The 16,557-nt window shown below is 32.8% G+C and overlaps 2 protein-coding genes across 2 annotated transcripts; both read left to right on the forward strand.

The window, feature by feature from the left end:
- Positions 1-6,056: 6,056 nt before the first annotated feature.
- RabGGTb (geranylgeranyl transferase type-2 subunit beta) lies at positions 6,057-9,562 on the forward strand. The gene is made up of 6 exons (XM_090104376.1): positions 6,057-6,309; positions 6,734-6,851; positions 7,555-7,648; positions 8,335-8,505; positions 8,864-9,017; positions 9,244-9,562. The coding sequence occupies exons 1-6, from the start codon at positions 6,116-6,118 to the stop codon at positions 9,512-9,514; spliced, it is 1,002 nt and encodes a 333-aa protein (XP_089960502.1). The 5' UTR covers positions 6,057-6,115; the 3' UTR covers positions 9,515-9,562.
- Positions 9,563-9,850: 288 nt separating this feature from the next.
- LOC149906283 (glucose dehydrogenase [FAD, quinone]-like) lies at positions 9,851-13,010 on the forward strand. The gene is made up of 3 exons (XM_090104511.1): positions 9,851-10,040; positions 10,560-10,762; positions 11,355-13,010. The coding sequence occupies exons 1-3, from the start codon at positions 9,902-9,904 to the stop codon at positions 12,798-12,800; spliced, it is 1,788 nt and encodes a 595-aa protein (XP_089960637.1). The 5' UTR covers positions 9,851-9,901; the 3' UTR covers positions 12,801-13,010.
- Positions 13,011-16,557: the final 3,547 nt, after the last annotated feature.

Raw genomic sequence — 16,557 nt, forward strand, 5'->3', positions numbered from 1 at the left:
AAACAGGGCAAAGTGCACTAAGAACAGAAAAATAAAATAAAATAAATAAATTAAAAATAAATAAAAATACATATTACATATATTAAATAGATAATAATATAAGCTTATAAATATACATAAACATACACATATATACATATACATAATGTACATACATAATATAACTACATAAATACATACAAACATATACATATATTATAATAGGAAAATAAACATACATATATATTTACACATACATAAAATAGAAAACGCACACCAACACAATTGACTAATAATATAAACAATGAAATTACCGACTAATTGGATAAATAAAATTGCTTCAGTAAGTTTTTGAACGTAGATAGAGATTGAGCTGCTCTTATGTCTAAGGGTAAAGCATTCCAAAGTCTAATGGCACGCACAGTGAACGAAGAGTTATAAACATGATTAACATGCGGTGGCATTGCTAGACGGTGTTTATTAGAGGAACGCGTCGGGTTGACGTTAGACACAAGGAACTCAAATCTCTCTTTTAAGTATAGCGGAGTTCTCGGATCAAACAGAACACAGTACAGGAGGTGAAGGATATGAGTATTTCGGCGAAGACGGATGGGAAGCCATTTGAGCTTAGTGCGAAACTCGGAGACGTGATCGTATTTGCGCAAGCCAAACACAAATCTTATGCAGAAATTCTGAAGGCGCTCAAGGCAGTCTAGGTGGTATTCGAAGAGGTCAGGATAGCACGCATCAGCATAATCTATGATAGGTAAAAGGAGTGTTTGGACGAGCGCAATCTTAGTCGGTATCGGCAGAAAATTACGTAAGCGACGGAGCGAACCCGCAGCAGCAAAAACCTTTTTACGAACCTCCTTTATTTGACGATTCCAAGATAGACAGGAATCAATCCAAATCCCCAGACACTTAATTTCGGTACTATACGGTATAGCAATCCCATCAACTATTACCCTAGGCAAAGTAGAAAAATCTAATTTGGATACAAAGTATTTCGTACCGCATATTATACTTTGCGTCTTTTTTGGGTTTACGTTTAGGCCATGACTATAACTCCAATCAACAATAGTGGATACGTCGTCGTTCATTTTAGCAATAGCATTCGGCAGGTCTTCAAGCGAGGTGTGACAATAAATTTGAAAGTCGTCGGCATACATATGATAGAGAGAAGTGATGTTGAGGGATATTGAATTAATAAATAAACTAAAAAGAAGAGGAGAAAGCACACCGCCTTGCGGAACACCAGCAGTAACGTCAGCCCAAGAGGAAAAAGAATTATCAACTTGGACACGCTGCTGGCGTTCCTGTAGATAACTACGAAACCAATCAATATCTGTTGGAGATATGTTAAGAGAACTAAGCGTGCTGAGAAGGATATCATGGTCAACTGTATTAAAAGCATTACTAAAATCTAGAGATGTTAGTAGCGTAAGCTGTTTTTGATCCAAATGAAAGCGAATGTCGTCAGTGACTTTAACTAGAGCAGTAACCGTGCTATGACCGGGACGAAAACCGGATTGGAAAGGATTAAGGAGATCATACTTATTAAGGAAAACGCTAAGCTGCTGTTGTACTAAGCGCTCTAGGACTTTTGACAGAAATGGAAGGATAGATATCGGGCGGAAATCGGTGAGCGTAGAGGGTTTAGAATGTTTTGGTAGAGGGATAATGAAAGCATTTTTCCAAGCACTTGGAAAGGTATGTGAGGAAATTGAATAGTTCAGGATATGTGTGATTACGGGAACAATAGTATCTAGGATGGGAATGATCATATTACGGCTAATGCAGTCACTGCCGACAGCTTTTGAGCTGATAGCTAATATGTTCTTCTTAACATCACAATCAGAAAATTGACTAAACTTGAACGGAGGATGCAAAGGAACAGAGTCAGAGGTAATTCTATTTAAAGTACGCTGTTTAACTTTAGCGTCGAAATTGTTAACATGAGAAGAGAAATGCGTATTGAGACTATCCAAGTTTACGCATGAAGGTAAGGAATTATTTGGGGATTTGCCAATACCAAGGGATCTAAGGAATTTCCAAACTTTAGCAGAGTCGCCGTCCTCGACCGATTTGTGAATATGGCGTCTTTGTGCATCTCTACATAGTGTATTGCAACGATTTCGAATTTTTTTGAACTTTTCCCGAAGCATCTCACTATTGTCAGATCTGAGCTTGGATTTAGCCTTGGCTTTTGCTGCTAACAGTACTTTAATTTCCTCGGTCAACCAAGGAGCGGGCAGGTGTTTCAGTTTAATAGGTCGCAACGGAGCGTGTTTATCAAAAAGCCCAATGACGAGGTTATTGAAGTGTTCGACTTTCTCATTTACGTCTTGAGCCCCATAAATCACAGACCAATCGATCTCGGATGCATCTGTAATAAGACGATCTGGATCAATACCACTAAAATTGCGCTGTAGGATTATTTTAGGTTTAGGCTTAGGAGGGCGGATTTTATAGGAAACAAATATGAGGTCATGATAGGAGAATCCCTCGGCCGGACACTGTCCAAACCTAGAAATCTTATCGGGAGAGGAAACAAGGATTAGGTCAAGAAGGGAAGGGTCACAATTTGGAAAAAAATGCGTGGGATTGAGAGGGAGTATGTGTAAGTTAAAGGAATTGACAATGGAACATAGCTTATGCGCACGTGCGTCGGATTTAAGGAGGCAGGTATTAAAGTCACCCATCAAGATAGTGTGATCATAAAGGGGAGTGAATCGGTCAAGGATAATATCAAATTTATCAAAATAATCAAAGGAAAGATGAGGACTGTAAAAAACACCGAGGAGTATTTTTGTGTGGGAGAGGGTAACCTAAGGTACGTGTGTGTGTGTGTGTTGAATCAGGGCATTTATTACTATAACGATAGTAATAGTATCACTATTAGTGTAGTAATTAGTATCATTTTGCTGTAGTTGTACTATAGTACACACACACACACTATACTATACTTAGTGTGTGTTTATACACACAAATAGATACTATATTCATTCGTTTCTTTATTGAAACATTTATGAATGAAAAGATAGCAAGCTACTAGTAATTAGTATTTTTTATTGAGAATTCTATAAAAGTAAAAGTTAACCATAAAGCATGTTTCCATTTGACAACATTTGACACTAGCAAAGTTTAACCTGTGAGCTTAATATGAGGGTAGAATTAGAATATTATTTTTGTGCATTAATAGGTACTATGCAGGTCCAAGTTCTCAATAAAGAATCTCGACGGAACACAGTGGAGTTTTTGTCAAACGGAATCAGTCATAACTCATAACACACGGCTTCTTTCCCGGGCGCCAAGAACAAGTACCTATACAAGATTTTCCCACTTAAAAAACGAAGCCAAACATTTGAATACAAATGCAAAACAATATTTGATCACGTGTCTCGAGTACAAGCAGGTTATATTCAAGTAACGCGGAAAAAATGGGATAAGCTCTGTTCAATAGCTCGTTATCTTAGATATTGGGTGGGAAATCCGCACGTTATCTGTTTGTAGAGTGCACACAATGTAATTTGCTTTGTTTGTTTTGTACTTACACCTCTTGTATGTTAATGGGAGAATATTAATTAGTTATGTGTTTACTGTTTATAATTATTATCCGTTGTCTTGAAACGCACGCTACAAGGCGCTCGCTGTCGAGGGATTAGTATGTCAATCTACAGATCTTAGGATAAGCAGCCGATATTTTCACAGTGTTGCTGGTACAGTACGATTCAAACTTAATGGCGGCTCGGAACATCGAACGATCTGATGCGCAGAAAACAATTTTAGATATTACCGGAACGTTATTTTAGATATTACCGGAACGTTAAGGGTGGGATACCTGCACGCTCGTGCATTAGCGGCTAACTTCCGAACCGCCATTAAGTTTAAATCGAACTGTACTACAAATGTTGTTCTACTAGCACACCCATATCACTTAGGGGTATGAAAAGAGAAAACAACGGATAATCAGATCTACATCTATCTATGTAACATCATTTATTTACCTTTTATTTAGGGTTTAAGATGAGTGTAACAACAGGAAACAGGAAGGCATACGTGGTGGTATTTTTTAATTGAAGCCGAAGGAAATAAGGTTCTTATGACGTAATTGGTTACAATTGTGTGCAGTTAAAGTTGTTATTGTTAATTAATAACAACTTTACTTCGTTTAATATCAAAGTGAAAAAAACATTTTACTGAAAAATAGACATGTATTCACTTCATACAACCTATAATTAACAAATCACTACAATACAATTATCACAGTCTTATACATTACCTTTAAACCTACATTTTACAAATAGTCTAAGTTAAGCTTTAAAACCGGCGCGTTTAGGGCATTTAACGGCTATAAATCTGGCAGGCAATTAAAGCCACCCCGCAAATTACAGCAATAACATTCGGCTATTACAGTGTGTTTGAGCCTAATGCTGTTGTATTTTCGAGTTAGATTTTAGCACAATTTGTATTAATTGCTTTGACAATTTATAATGTATGAGTTACTTACAAAAAGGAAGGACGATAAATGGTTAGATGCGCATTGCACATATTGAAAGCATAATTTTCCGAAGAGATTATATTCCTTAAGAGTCGAAAGCTTTCCTTTCTATTCATGTCCAACTATCCTTATAGACCACATTATAGACGCTTAACTGAAAAGCTGCTAACAAAGTAATGCATAAAAAATTATAACTTAAATTGGCGCCTAATACAAGTCGAACGCTTCGATTTAAAAAATGGAATGCAATGTTATTTTATTTCATTCAATTTAAAAATGTGTTCAAACAATGGTTTAAAGTACTTATTGTTTGTTAAATTATATAAAACTTGCCGTTAATTAGAACTATCTATTCTAAAGTCTAAAAGTCAGTTCCTTCAAGTTATAAAGTGTAGGTAATTAATTTTATGTTTAAAATGAAAAGTAAATAAAGATGAAGTATGCAAAAGAAATGCAACAGGTCTCAGCTGAATAAAAAGTTGTATTTCACACGGCATCCATAACAATATCTGTATTCTTAATATAATATTTTCATTAATTTTAATAATATATAAAAAAAAAATTAAAAGTTTGGCAAAAAAAAAACAATTTGAAAATTTTACTGTGAATACAGCTTTAACAATAATTAGCGTTATCGACCGGTCAACTTCATTGTTTATTGCCCCTTGTATCACTGATAAGAGTTATCTGTTGTAAAAAAAACTATATACGCGGTTTATTTTAGTTAGAAGCGTAATGAGATGCTGTAAAGATAAAATTTATAATCTGTTAAAATATTATGACAGCTATTCATACTGATTATGTAATTTATTCGAGTTTATTGGTAATTCAATTTAGTATTTATTTCCTAGCCATTCATTTCAGTGATATGAAAAAATACGTATTAAATTGTTAAAGTTAATATTTGTGAATGCATGCGTACTGTGTATTTAGCTCTGAAAAACTTTTTTTGATATTATTATCAATAAATTAATGTTCTATATTTTATGATTATTATTTTATACTTTGTATAATCGGAATTTGAGTTTCATATTTGTTCGAAGATGGTGATGATGTTATTATCTTCGCAGTAGCCTTGAGCCAAAAGTTTTATAATTGGTGATCTCTTACCATTAGGCAAACTATTAATATTTCATATTTCATATTTTTTATTTATTTGTCAGAAAATTAATTATTTATTTAATTCCCACTTTGCCCACTCACTCACCCACTCTTTCACTTTCACTAGAAAAAATGCAGGAGAACCCTCATAATTAATGCTCCATAAAGTAAGGAATTAATTCTAATGTTAGCACAATTTGGTTTTATCAAATTTGCAAGATAGGATAGTTTATATCTCAACTATGTATGTATATTGTATATTCTAGTATAGTATAATAATAAATAAAATAATCAAAGTATTAAACTCAAACGATATAACCAAAAGCATACGGTCTACCAAAAACTAAACGCCCGGCATCATAGTCTCGTTGAATAAAAAAAAAAGTTATATTTGACATTGATGTTTGAAGTTGACATGTTATGACATTTGGCAAAAAAACTCAAAAGTCCAATGAGTATAGTACTTAGAATATCATACAATTTTGATTAAATATTTATTAATGTAAAATTATTAAATTCTAACAAACAATTACTATGTCGTTCAAAACTAAGGATGTTGTTCTATCTGCAGATAGGCCAAAAACCTTACTATTACAAAAGCATTCCGATTATTTAGCTAGCTACGGACTGAACAAAGATGACTTCGAATATTGCATGACGGAATATCTTAGAATGTCTGGTATTTATTGGAGTCTTACTGCTATGGAATTGATGGATCAATCATCAAGGTAGGATACTTCGCTTAAAAACCGTAAAGTGATAATTGAATATTCTTCGTCACTGTTTTATAGGTTACCCTTTCAAAGTATCATTCAAATAGGCTGTTCATGATCTCCTATTTTATTTTACACCTCCACAGTGTGTGTAAATAAAAGCAAAACATCTGTAATTACTAACAGATGACAACATTCAAACACTTAAAATCTATGAACTCCAAATAATTTGTACACATCAATTCATTTTTAAATATTAGCTGTTTAATTCACTGTACTTTCAAAATACAGTTCTTTTTTAACCGACTTCAAATAAAAGGAGGTGGTTATCAATTCGGCCGGTATATTTTTTTACAATTAACAAAATGGTCTTACTTTTAATAACTGTTCTGTGAATACAACAGCAAATCCTATATTATATTCACTTTCAAATTTTCAGAATGCCAAAGGAGGATATAATAGAATTTATAACATCATGTCAAGACAGTGAGAGTGGAGGCATATCAGCCAGCACGGGACATGATCCGCACATGTTGTATACTTTGAGTGCTGTACAGGTAATTACTTAGTACATTTTCACTGTTTAACTATTTAATTAATCTAGTGTGTAGTGAATTTATTTATCAATAGGTAATTTTAAATAAGTCCATTTTAGGTTCAGTAACATCAATCTTATTAGATATATTTAGTTGTGTATGTTATAAAAATTGTAAATTAACTTAATACTAAATTAATACAAATAACTGTGATAAACTTAGCATGATTTTGAACATCAGACCATCAAACATATTAAATACTAGACTAGATTTCCGCCCGCGGCTTCGCCCGCGTTTTCAAAGGAAAACCCGCATAGTTCCCGTTCCCGTGGGATTTCCGGGATAAAACCTATCCTATGTGTTAATCCAAGTTACCCTCTATATGTGTGCTAAATTTCATTGTAATCGGTTCAGTAGTTTTTACGTGAAAGAGTAACAAACATCCATACAAACTTTCGCCTTTATAATAGTAGTATTAAATACTAGCTGTGCTCTGCAGTTTCACTCGCGTGGCTCTGCTCCTGTTGGTCTTAGCATGATGATTAAAAGCCTATAGCCTACCTCAACGAATGGGCTAATTCTAACACCTAAAGAATTTTTCAAATCTGACCCATAGTTCCCGAGATTAGCGCGTTCAAACAAACAAACTCTTCAGCTTTATAATATTAGTATAGATATAGATGAATATCATAAATGTAAATATAGAATAAAATATTATTTACAGGTACTGGCAATGTATGACAGACTAGATGCAATTGATGTTGATGGAGTAGTACGATTTGTGGTATCAATGCAACAGGATGATGGCAGCTTTTTTGGTGAGAAAATATTTATAATATACCTACTTACTAACTTAGTTTTAATGAATGCCAGATTTTAATTATAATAATCAGTATCATAGTAGTAATAGTAATTTCCCCATACATTTAAAAAAACTTACTAGCAACACACAGTTTTGTTTGATTGTCATACATTTGTAAGAATTAAAATATGCTTAATCGTATTTTGCTTACTAAGCAGATCTTAGCAGTAACAATATACATAAAAATCACTTTTAAAAAACAATTAATTTAAAAAGACGTGTGGCACTCGGGGACTGCCGCGGTAAAGCTATTGCATAGCATGCCTTCAAGCCTCTGTGCCCGTCGGAGTGGGGAGCGTGAGGTATTTTCGTTACGGAATTTCTGGATTCGGTCCCCGCGCTCAAGGCCCACGATAGAAGCTATGCAATAGCTTAATCCATACTAATATTATAGATGCGAAAGTAACTCTGTCTGTCTGTCTGTTACTCAATCACGCCTTAACTACTGAACCAATTGGCATGAAATTTGGTATAGAGATATTTTGATACCCGAGAAAGGACATAGGCTACTTTTTACCCTGGGAAATAGGATAGGTTTTATCCCGGAAATCCCACGGGAACGGGAACTATGCGGGTTTTTCTTTGACTGCGCGGGCGAAGCTGCGGGTGGAAATCTAGTAATAAATACAATTACTTTTGCAGGTGATAAATGGGGAGAAGTGGACACACGGTTTTCGTTCTGTGCAGTCATGACCTTATCCCTCCTTCATCGACTGGATGCAATCAATGTGTCCAAAACAGTGGATTTTGTATTGAGCTGTATGAACTTTGATGGAGGTTTTGGGTCTAAACCTGGGTCTGAGAGTCATGCTGGTTAGTAATATTTTTGGTAGAAAATATTTTTGTTACATCAGTAAATAATAATTATACAGAATGTAATTCTTTGTGTTTTAAATGCTGTAACGCTAACTTCAAAATATTGTACATCTATCTTGCATACAATGGTACATATTTTTATTATTAACAATATTATAATATAGCATTTTTCATACATAATCCAATTGTCTTTAAATAAGTTATTTCCACGATTTATTTTCTAATTAATAGTTGTGTTGTAGGTCTATAATCTATGATAATAATTTATGCACAATTATGTTATTCATGTTCTCAGTCTTAACATACTAGAAATATATTTCACATGTGGTGATTAATTTAATTTATTTCACTGCAGGTCTAATCTACTGTTGTGTGGGAACGCTATCAATTTGCAAGCGGATGGATGCACTTAAAGCAGATGAACTGGCGTGGTGGCTCTGTGAGAGACAGTTGCCGAGCGGTGGACTCAATGGACGACCTGAAAAACTACCCGACTTGTGTTATTCTTGGTGAGATTGCTATTAAAATACTGAATTATAACTGTTGTTTTACGAAAATAATAGTAAACAACCACTTTGTTGCTTTACACCACAGTGTTGACTCTCGTCAAAATAGGTAGAACCGTTCTAAACATTAGCTAGAACAAACAGACAGATATAAGTGCAGCAGATATTCCGAATTTATAGTAACAGTGACCAATAAATCAAATCTGGTTCATAATCTTTTTTTTTCTAGGTGGGTAATGGCATCCCTATCTATGCTCAACAGAATACACTGGGTGGACAAAGACAATCTAGAGCAATACATATTAGCCTGCCAAGATGCAGAGACAGGGGGCTTCAGTGACCGCCCCGGAGACATTCCTGACCCTTTCCATACACTCTTCGGTTTGGCCGGGTTATCTCTACTGGGCAATACTCGCATAAAACGAGTTAACCCTACGTATTGCATGCCGCAAGAAACTATTGACAGATTGAGACTGGAACCACAGATACTGCTTATTTAGTTTTAAGTTTAAAATAATATTTATGGAATATATTTAATGAAATTTTTATGTGGTTGTTTTATTGTGTTCTATTAAAGCCGACATTGTTTTGAGTAACACTTATGTGATTGTAATAAGTATGGTATTTTCATTGTATTTTCGAGCCACTTTCGAGCTCTATGTGTATGTGTGTAAACTTTTTGTTAATTATTACTAAAGTCAAAAAGGTTTGTATTTAATTTGTACTTGTGTACCTCTAAAAAGTATATTTATCTGTCACATTGACAGTGACATTGTTCAAATTGAATTGTCAAATGTCATTACAAAAAATGTAAACATAACCTATTTCATAAATTTTAATATTTTGTTAGAATCATGAAATAGATAAATAAAATTAACAAATATACAATGTCACCCATACATTTATTTCAGTTCTTCCTTTTCAGCTTATGTGTACATATTTTTACAGTATACATTTATGTTATTTACTACACCGATTTGTTTTACTCTATTCAGGATATAGAATCTGAATATGATTTCATTATAGGTAAGGTACATTGTTATATAAATTAACTTCGTGGTTCCCTTTTGGTCCTATAACTGTTAAATTCTATAATTTTATTCTTTACCTAATAAAGACGACGCGGTTGGCGCAGTGGTAAAGTAACTACCTACTGAGCCGACGGTCCCGGGTTCGATCCCCGGTCAGGGCAAATATTTGTGTGATGAACTCAATTATTTGTTCTTGGGTCTGGGTGTTATTATCTATATATGTATTTATTAAATATTATATTTATCGTCGCCTAGTACCCACAACACAAGCCTTAATTGAGCTTACTGTGGGACTAGGTCGATTTGTGTAATAATGTCCAAAAAAAAAAAAAAGACAAATTTTCTTCACCAATCTGACAAATAACTATGAATGATATAAAAATACAAGATTCAATAAAAGGTTAAAATGCCGAAATAATACTACTACATAACACTTACAAATATATCATTATACAAATACCCAGCAACTTTTACCAAGAGAAAGATTTAAAATTGAATAATTATATTTTTTCAGTTGGCTCCGGCACAGCAGGCTCTCTTATAGCCCATAGACTAGCAACAGAAACAAACCACACCTTCATTGTGCTAGAAGCAGGGGGCAACAGTAATCCCTTGTTTGAAATACCTATCTTTGGGCCGCTACTACATGGCTCTGTGTATGATTGGCAGTATGAGACGGTCAGACAGGATAATGCTTGTCACGCTATGGTTGGGAATGTGAGTATTTATATTGTTTTTTATTAAACTACTTGAATTATATGCTCTTTGCTTTATATGCAACTTATTTAATCTCCAGATACTGTAACCATGTTTCTCTATGTAAAATATTACCCTATGTTGTGTCTTCATATTTTTTATAGATGCATTGCTTGTAACTGTTCAAGTAATTAAAAAATGTTCTTACTTGTAAATGGCAATGCAAAAGGAGTATTATAGTCTGAAATTAAGTACAGAAATAATCTACATATAACATTTCAGTAAGATTGCAATAGTTTGTTATTATTTACACTAATAATATTTCGAATAATTAGAACTATCATTTAAACAGTATCATTATTTTTATTCATGTTCTTAAATTTGGTACAATAGTTGAGTATAGTACTAGCACTAGAGTAGCCAATATCCTTAATATTAATTTTATTTTGAAAAATAATTAAACAATCTCTCTGGAATTTATAACTATCTATAATACACATGTATAATACAATTATTGATAACAAAAATGTGCTTAAAGTTCATAAAATATATTCATACTTATAATTTTTTTAGCTAGCTACATAAGTCTTATAAAATTATCTTATTTTTACAGAAATGCAAGCACATACAAGGCAGGATACTAGGTGGTTCCGCAAAACTCAACAACATGATACACGTAAAAGGAAACATATTGCATTATGTTGACTGGTTTCACGGCAAATATAGTGAACAATATATCAAGGAACAGTTCAATTTCATTGAAAATAATGTTCTACAACTTAATAAACTACAATTTTCTAGTGAATTGTCGTCAAATATACTAAAAGCAGCGGAAGAGTTAGGTTATGGAACTATAAAAAGTGATTTTAATTATGGTTTTAGTAAACCAATCCTATCACAAGTAAAGGGTAAGAGATGGACTATTTCTGATATTTTAGTTAATAAGTACGTAAGACTTAATACTGTAGTTGAAAAGCTATTAATTCATAATAATAAGTGTAACGGTGTTCAACTAGCTAATAAAAGGGTATATGCCAAAAAAGGTGTGATTTTATCAGCTGGAACATATAATAGTCCTAAAATATTACAACTATCTGGTATAGGACCGAGGCTCCTTTTAAATTCTTTAGATATTCCGTTAGTCAAAGAATTGCCAGTAGGAAAAAATCTACAAGATCACATAGGTACAGGTTTAGACTTGGTGCTTTTTAATGAATCATTGTCACTCAATTCCTTTACTATTTATAATCCATGGCATATTTTTCAATATTTTATTTTCGGTAAAGGCCCATATACAACACCTGGCTGTGAAGCTATTGGTTTTATATCCACCAAAAATAGCACTCAGCCTGACATTGAATTCATGGTGTTGCCAGTTGGCATTAGCTCAGATAAGGGTAGCCATTTACGAAAGAGTTTCATGCTAAAAGAGGATGTATGGAACAATTATTTCAGTAAAGTGTTCGATAAACACGCAATAACAGTATTAGCGACGCTTTTACATCCAAAAAGCAGAGGTGAAGTTAGAATTCAAAGTAAAGACCCTTATACACCTCCATCAATAGATCCTAAATATTTATCCAATAAGGAAGATGTAAATACTCTAATTGAAGCTGTGAAATTTATTAATAAATTAGTGAAAACAGAGGCTATGGTGTCTAGTGGCGCGTATCTAAATGACATTCCATTCCCGGGTTGCCAACAACATGAATTTTTTTCGAATTCATATTTGGAATGTTATGTTCGACATTTAACTCTATCGAGTTTTCATCCTATTGGTACATGTTCTATGGGTTTGCCAGGTACAAAAAATGCAGTAGTAGATACGTCATTCAAAGTGATAGGCATAGACAATTTATATGTAGTAGATGGTTCAGTGTTGCCAACATTGCCGAGCGGGAATATTAACGCGGCGATTGCTATGATGGCGAGTATATTTTTCGATTCAATTATCAAATGTAGAACAAATTGTAGGAATGAATTTCTAGTCAGTCGTCAAAGGTATTTTATGGACGAATTTGTTTTTAAGGTGTGTCCATCATACATAGAGTCGTTTTAGAGATTTTTTCATAGAATATAGAGGCATAGAGTAAAATATTTGAATGAAACTGTTCTTTTATAAAACAACCAAAGACTTATTTAAATGTATATATGCGTTCATATTTTTTATTTTTTGTGTTATTTATCTGTCCATAACTATAATAACTGAAACAAGATAATGATTTATGTTATATTATTTAACAGAAAAAGAGATTTATAGACAACTAGATTTCCGCCCGCGGCTTCGCCCGCGTTTTCAAAGGAAAACCCGCATAGTTCCCGTTCCCGTGGGATTTCCGGGATAAAACCTATCCTATGTGTTAATCCAAGTTACCCTCTATATGTGTGCTAAATTTCATTGTAATCGGTTCAGTAGTTTTTACGTAAAAGAGTAACAAACATCCATACATCCATACATCCTTACAAACTTTCGCCTTTATAATAGTATTAAGAAGATTATTGTAGAATATATTATTGTATGTATAAGTATTAAAAAAGAGATTACCATGAATTTTGAACTCGGTGGCCGAGTAATTTCTTTACCACTAGGTATTATAAATTATAATATTCATAGTTAAATGGATTATTTTCAATTTATAAAATATAAGTTAATTTGTATAAAACATACATGTAATTTTATAAAAAATCTGGTGTAATATATAGAAACCACAAAGGTACATGCAAATAAAAAAATTGCATGGATTTGATTGTTATTTTGTATACCTATACAATGTTAATAATGAAATGTGATAGTATTTTTAGATATTCTTTTTGACGTGATGATAACGTTTTTAAAATCGTTTTAGTCGGGTGACATGTTCAGAAACTTGTGTCACACCAAAACCTCACGAGCGCGATCGCAGGTATAACGAGAGAGAGACGGACCGATCTCCCGTCTCATCTCGAGCGCTGCCACCAATAAGTCGTTATCACATAAACATCTCGATCGTAAACCTACTTTCCAAACAACCAATTTTTTGCAATTAATTACTGTCTACCAGTGTCCTTTTTATTGTGTAGTTATGCACTTATGCATAACATACACATAGGTATTTGTTACACCAGTATAAATTATAAAATGTTAATTAAGTATTTCTTTTGTTTAAATTTCAATACATTCCAAGATTACTATGATGACTATTCAAAGGATTAAGAAATAAAAAACATTAAATACGATATATTCTTTTATTCATCATCTATGCTACAAAGTTCGCTTATTTGAGCTACTTCCACAATTATACAACCTTTACAAATGCATGGTATATTTGTATAAACACAAAAATCATATAATATTATATCAATATAATCACGCTACACGAGAATTAGTAAATAAATGTGGCAGCCAATTGATTAAATCATCCGTTTCATTAATAGCCTAGGACAGGGGTTCCCAAACTGAGCGCCGCGGCGCCATGGTGCGCCGTAGAAAGTTAGAGGGTCGCCGTGAGAGTATTGTAGGTACCTATGATGACGTTTCCTTTTCAAATAGCTAGGTTGGGTGGGTAGGGCCGGGCGCCGTGACAAAAAACTTAACATGAATCTGCGCCGCGAGCTGAAAAGGATTGGGAACCCCTGGCCTAGGATATTTATTACGCTGCGCCGTTTAATCGCGAGCCTAGGCTATTCATGAAACAGCTGCCTGACTGATGAAGACTGGATTAAATTTCTATAATCCATGTCTTCATATCGCTCTTACGGCTTATATTTAAAAAAAATTACATTAATTGCAATAGACAATTTTATTTCCGCTCGCCAAGTTTATCATATTATGAATGATAAAATTGTTCTTTTACGTTTTTAAACCACGTAGATAGATACATATTTTCCATCTCCTGCTGTCAAATGTGCTGTTAAATTAAAAATATATAATAAAATTGTCTATGGTTAATAGCTATGAAAGTTAAAAATAAGGAAAAATTACATTATGAAAATCACCTTCAAATTGTCACAATGAACCAGCTATGTACCTCACATTTATTTTAAAATCTTTAGGTACAACTTCTCTTCTTTGATACAATAAAAAATTCTACAACATTTATATTATTATATTTATTACATTTCAATACTGATGAAGATAAATAATACATTATATTGGCTAAATTTTAAAATAACAAATAAATAAGCACAGAAAATTCAAGACTAGGAAATTTTAAATAACATATTCAATTAGGATTCATCTTTTTTATGTGATAAACTTATTACATATATAGAAACATATATTTTATAGCAGTAAGTAAGAAAAAATGACATAAAACGCATTCTGTATTTCATACATTTTAAGCAGCATACATTTTATTTTCCAAAGATAGATAATATCTATAGATATGAACTGCTATAACTTCGTAGGTATTGTTGGTTTTCAATCTAAAATCTACAGGATATCTGAACTACAATATTTCATCTATTTTCTTATTGAATAACACGATGACTAGATAGTACATCAACGTACAATAAACTACTGAACTCACAATCACACTCAAAAATTGTCTAGAGTAAAACTCTGCCTCTGCGTTTTTACAGAGTTTAAGCAGAGTTTTCTAACGCGCGATGCAATAGACTTTGAACATTACTGACAAGAAATAAGGTGTTCATTTCAATGAATCCTTATACAAAACCGCTAGAATATATCCTGACGATTGTGAGTCTAGTTTTTTTTTTAACTATAGGTATTAGTCGCGGCACGGCAAGTTCGCCTCTATTTCGTTCAAATAGATCCCCTCCACTTCAAGGTGAGCGCTAAACTTACGTGCCGTGAGTTATACGTCAATAACTTTGAAAAAGAAATAACATTAAAAAGATTTCTGTAACTAAATCTACTTTTTTATTTAAACTGAAAATATTGATAAACACTGCACATATATTTGACCACTAGAACCGTTAAAAATACCTATTATAAAATCTATAGGCACTTATTGAAGGCCCTGGAAACATTACAAAAAGTCAATTTTTCATTATTAGAAGTGACAAGAAATTTTATTTCTTAGAAATATAATAGAAGGACGGATATTACTGACCAAGTACGCTTATATTTTTTTATTACAACTACAAACTAAGTAAGTACATACTTAAAATCTACAATTTGTGCAAGTAAAAAATTAACACCAAGTCGAGTGTCAATATAAATCTTTTTACAAAAGACATTTAATACAATAGGTATATTTCCTACATTCATTTACAACCATTATCTTAACACTATCGAACAATTGAAATATTCAGCATTTTTTATTTTACTGAGCTAGAAAAATTGCTCGAAAGCTTCCGCAAATGATGATATATAAAGAAGATACATAAAGCAAAGGGACTTCCCAATATACATATTATTTTCCCAAGGGCCAAGATTTCAATCTAATTATTTAAAAATTTTCATTTATTGGTCAAGTAATATTGAACCAATATCTCCGAAGAGTAAGTATTTGATATTGAAAACAACTAACAACTTAACTATTAGTTCATACGTTAATTTTAAAAAATCGAATTCAAATGGAGTTTATTCCTCATAATTATTGTTAGTATAAGTTTAAAATCACTTTGTGATGAGCAATAAGTTATTAAATAGTAGGTAAATACTGGACGGAATGTCTGATAATTTCGCATTAAAAATTAAAACTATTTTAATATTAATTGTGCACGCAATAACCTATTTCTTTTTAAAATTCTCAATTATTATTAATACTTATTTAATTCTTTCCAAGAAGTTTTTTGCATCTGATTTGACAAAGACTAACAAAATCTACAAATAGGTACATTTAGTTTTGTGTATTGAACAAAAGTTTTGA

Source organism: Colias eurytheme, chromosome 8, assembly GCF_061535395.1.
Source record: "Colias eurytheme isolate Ceu_HAF_F1 chromosome 8, ilColEury1 Martin Lab GWU primary, whole genome shotgun sequence".
In the NCBI taxonomy this organism is placed as follows: domain Eukaryota; kingdom Metazoa; phylum Arthropoda; class Insecta; order Lepidoptera; family Pieridae; genus Colias; species Colias eurytheme.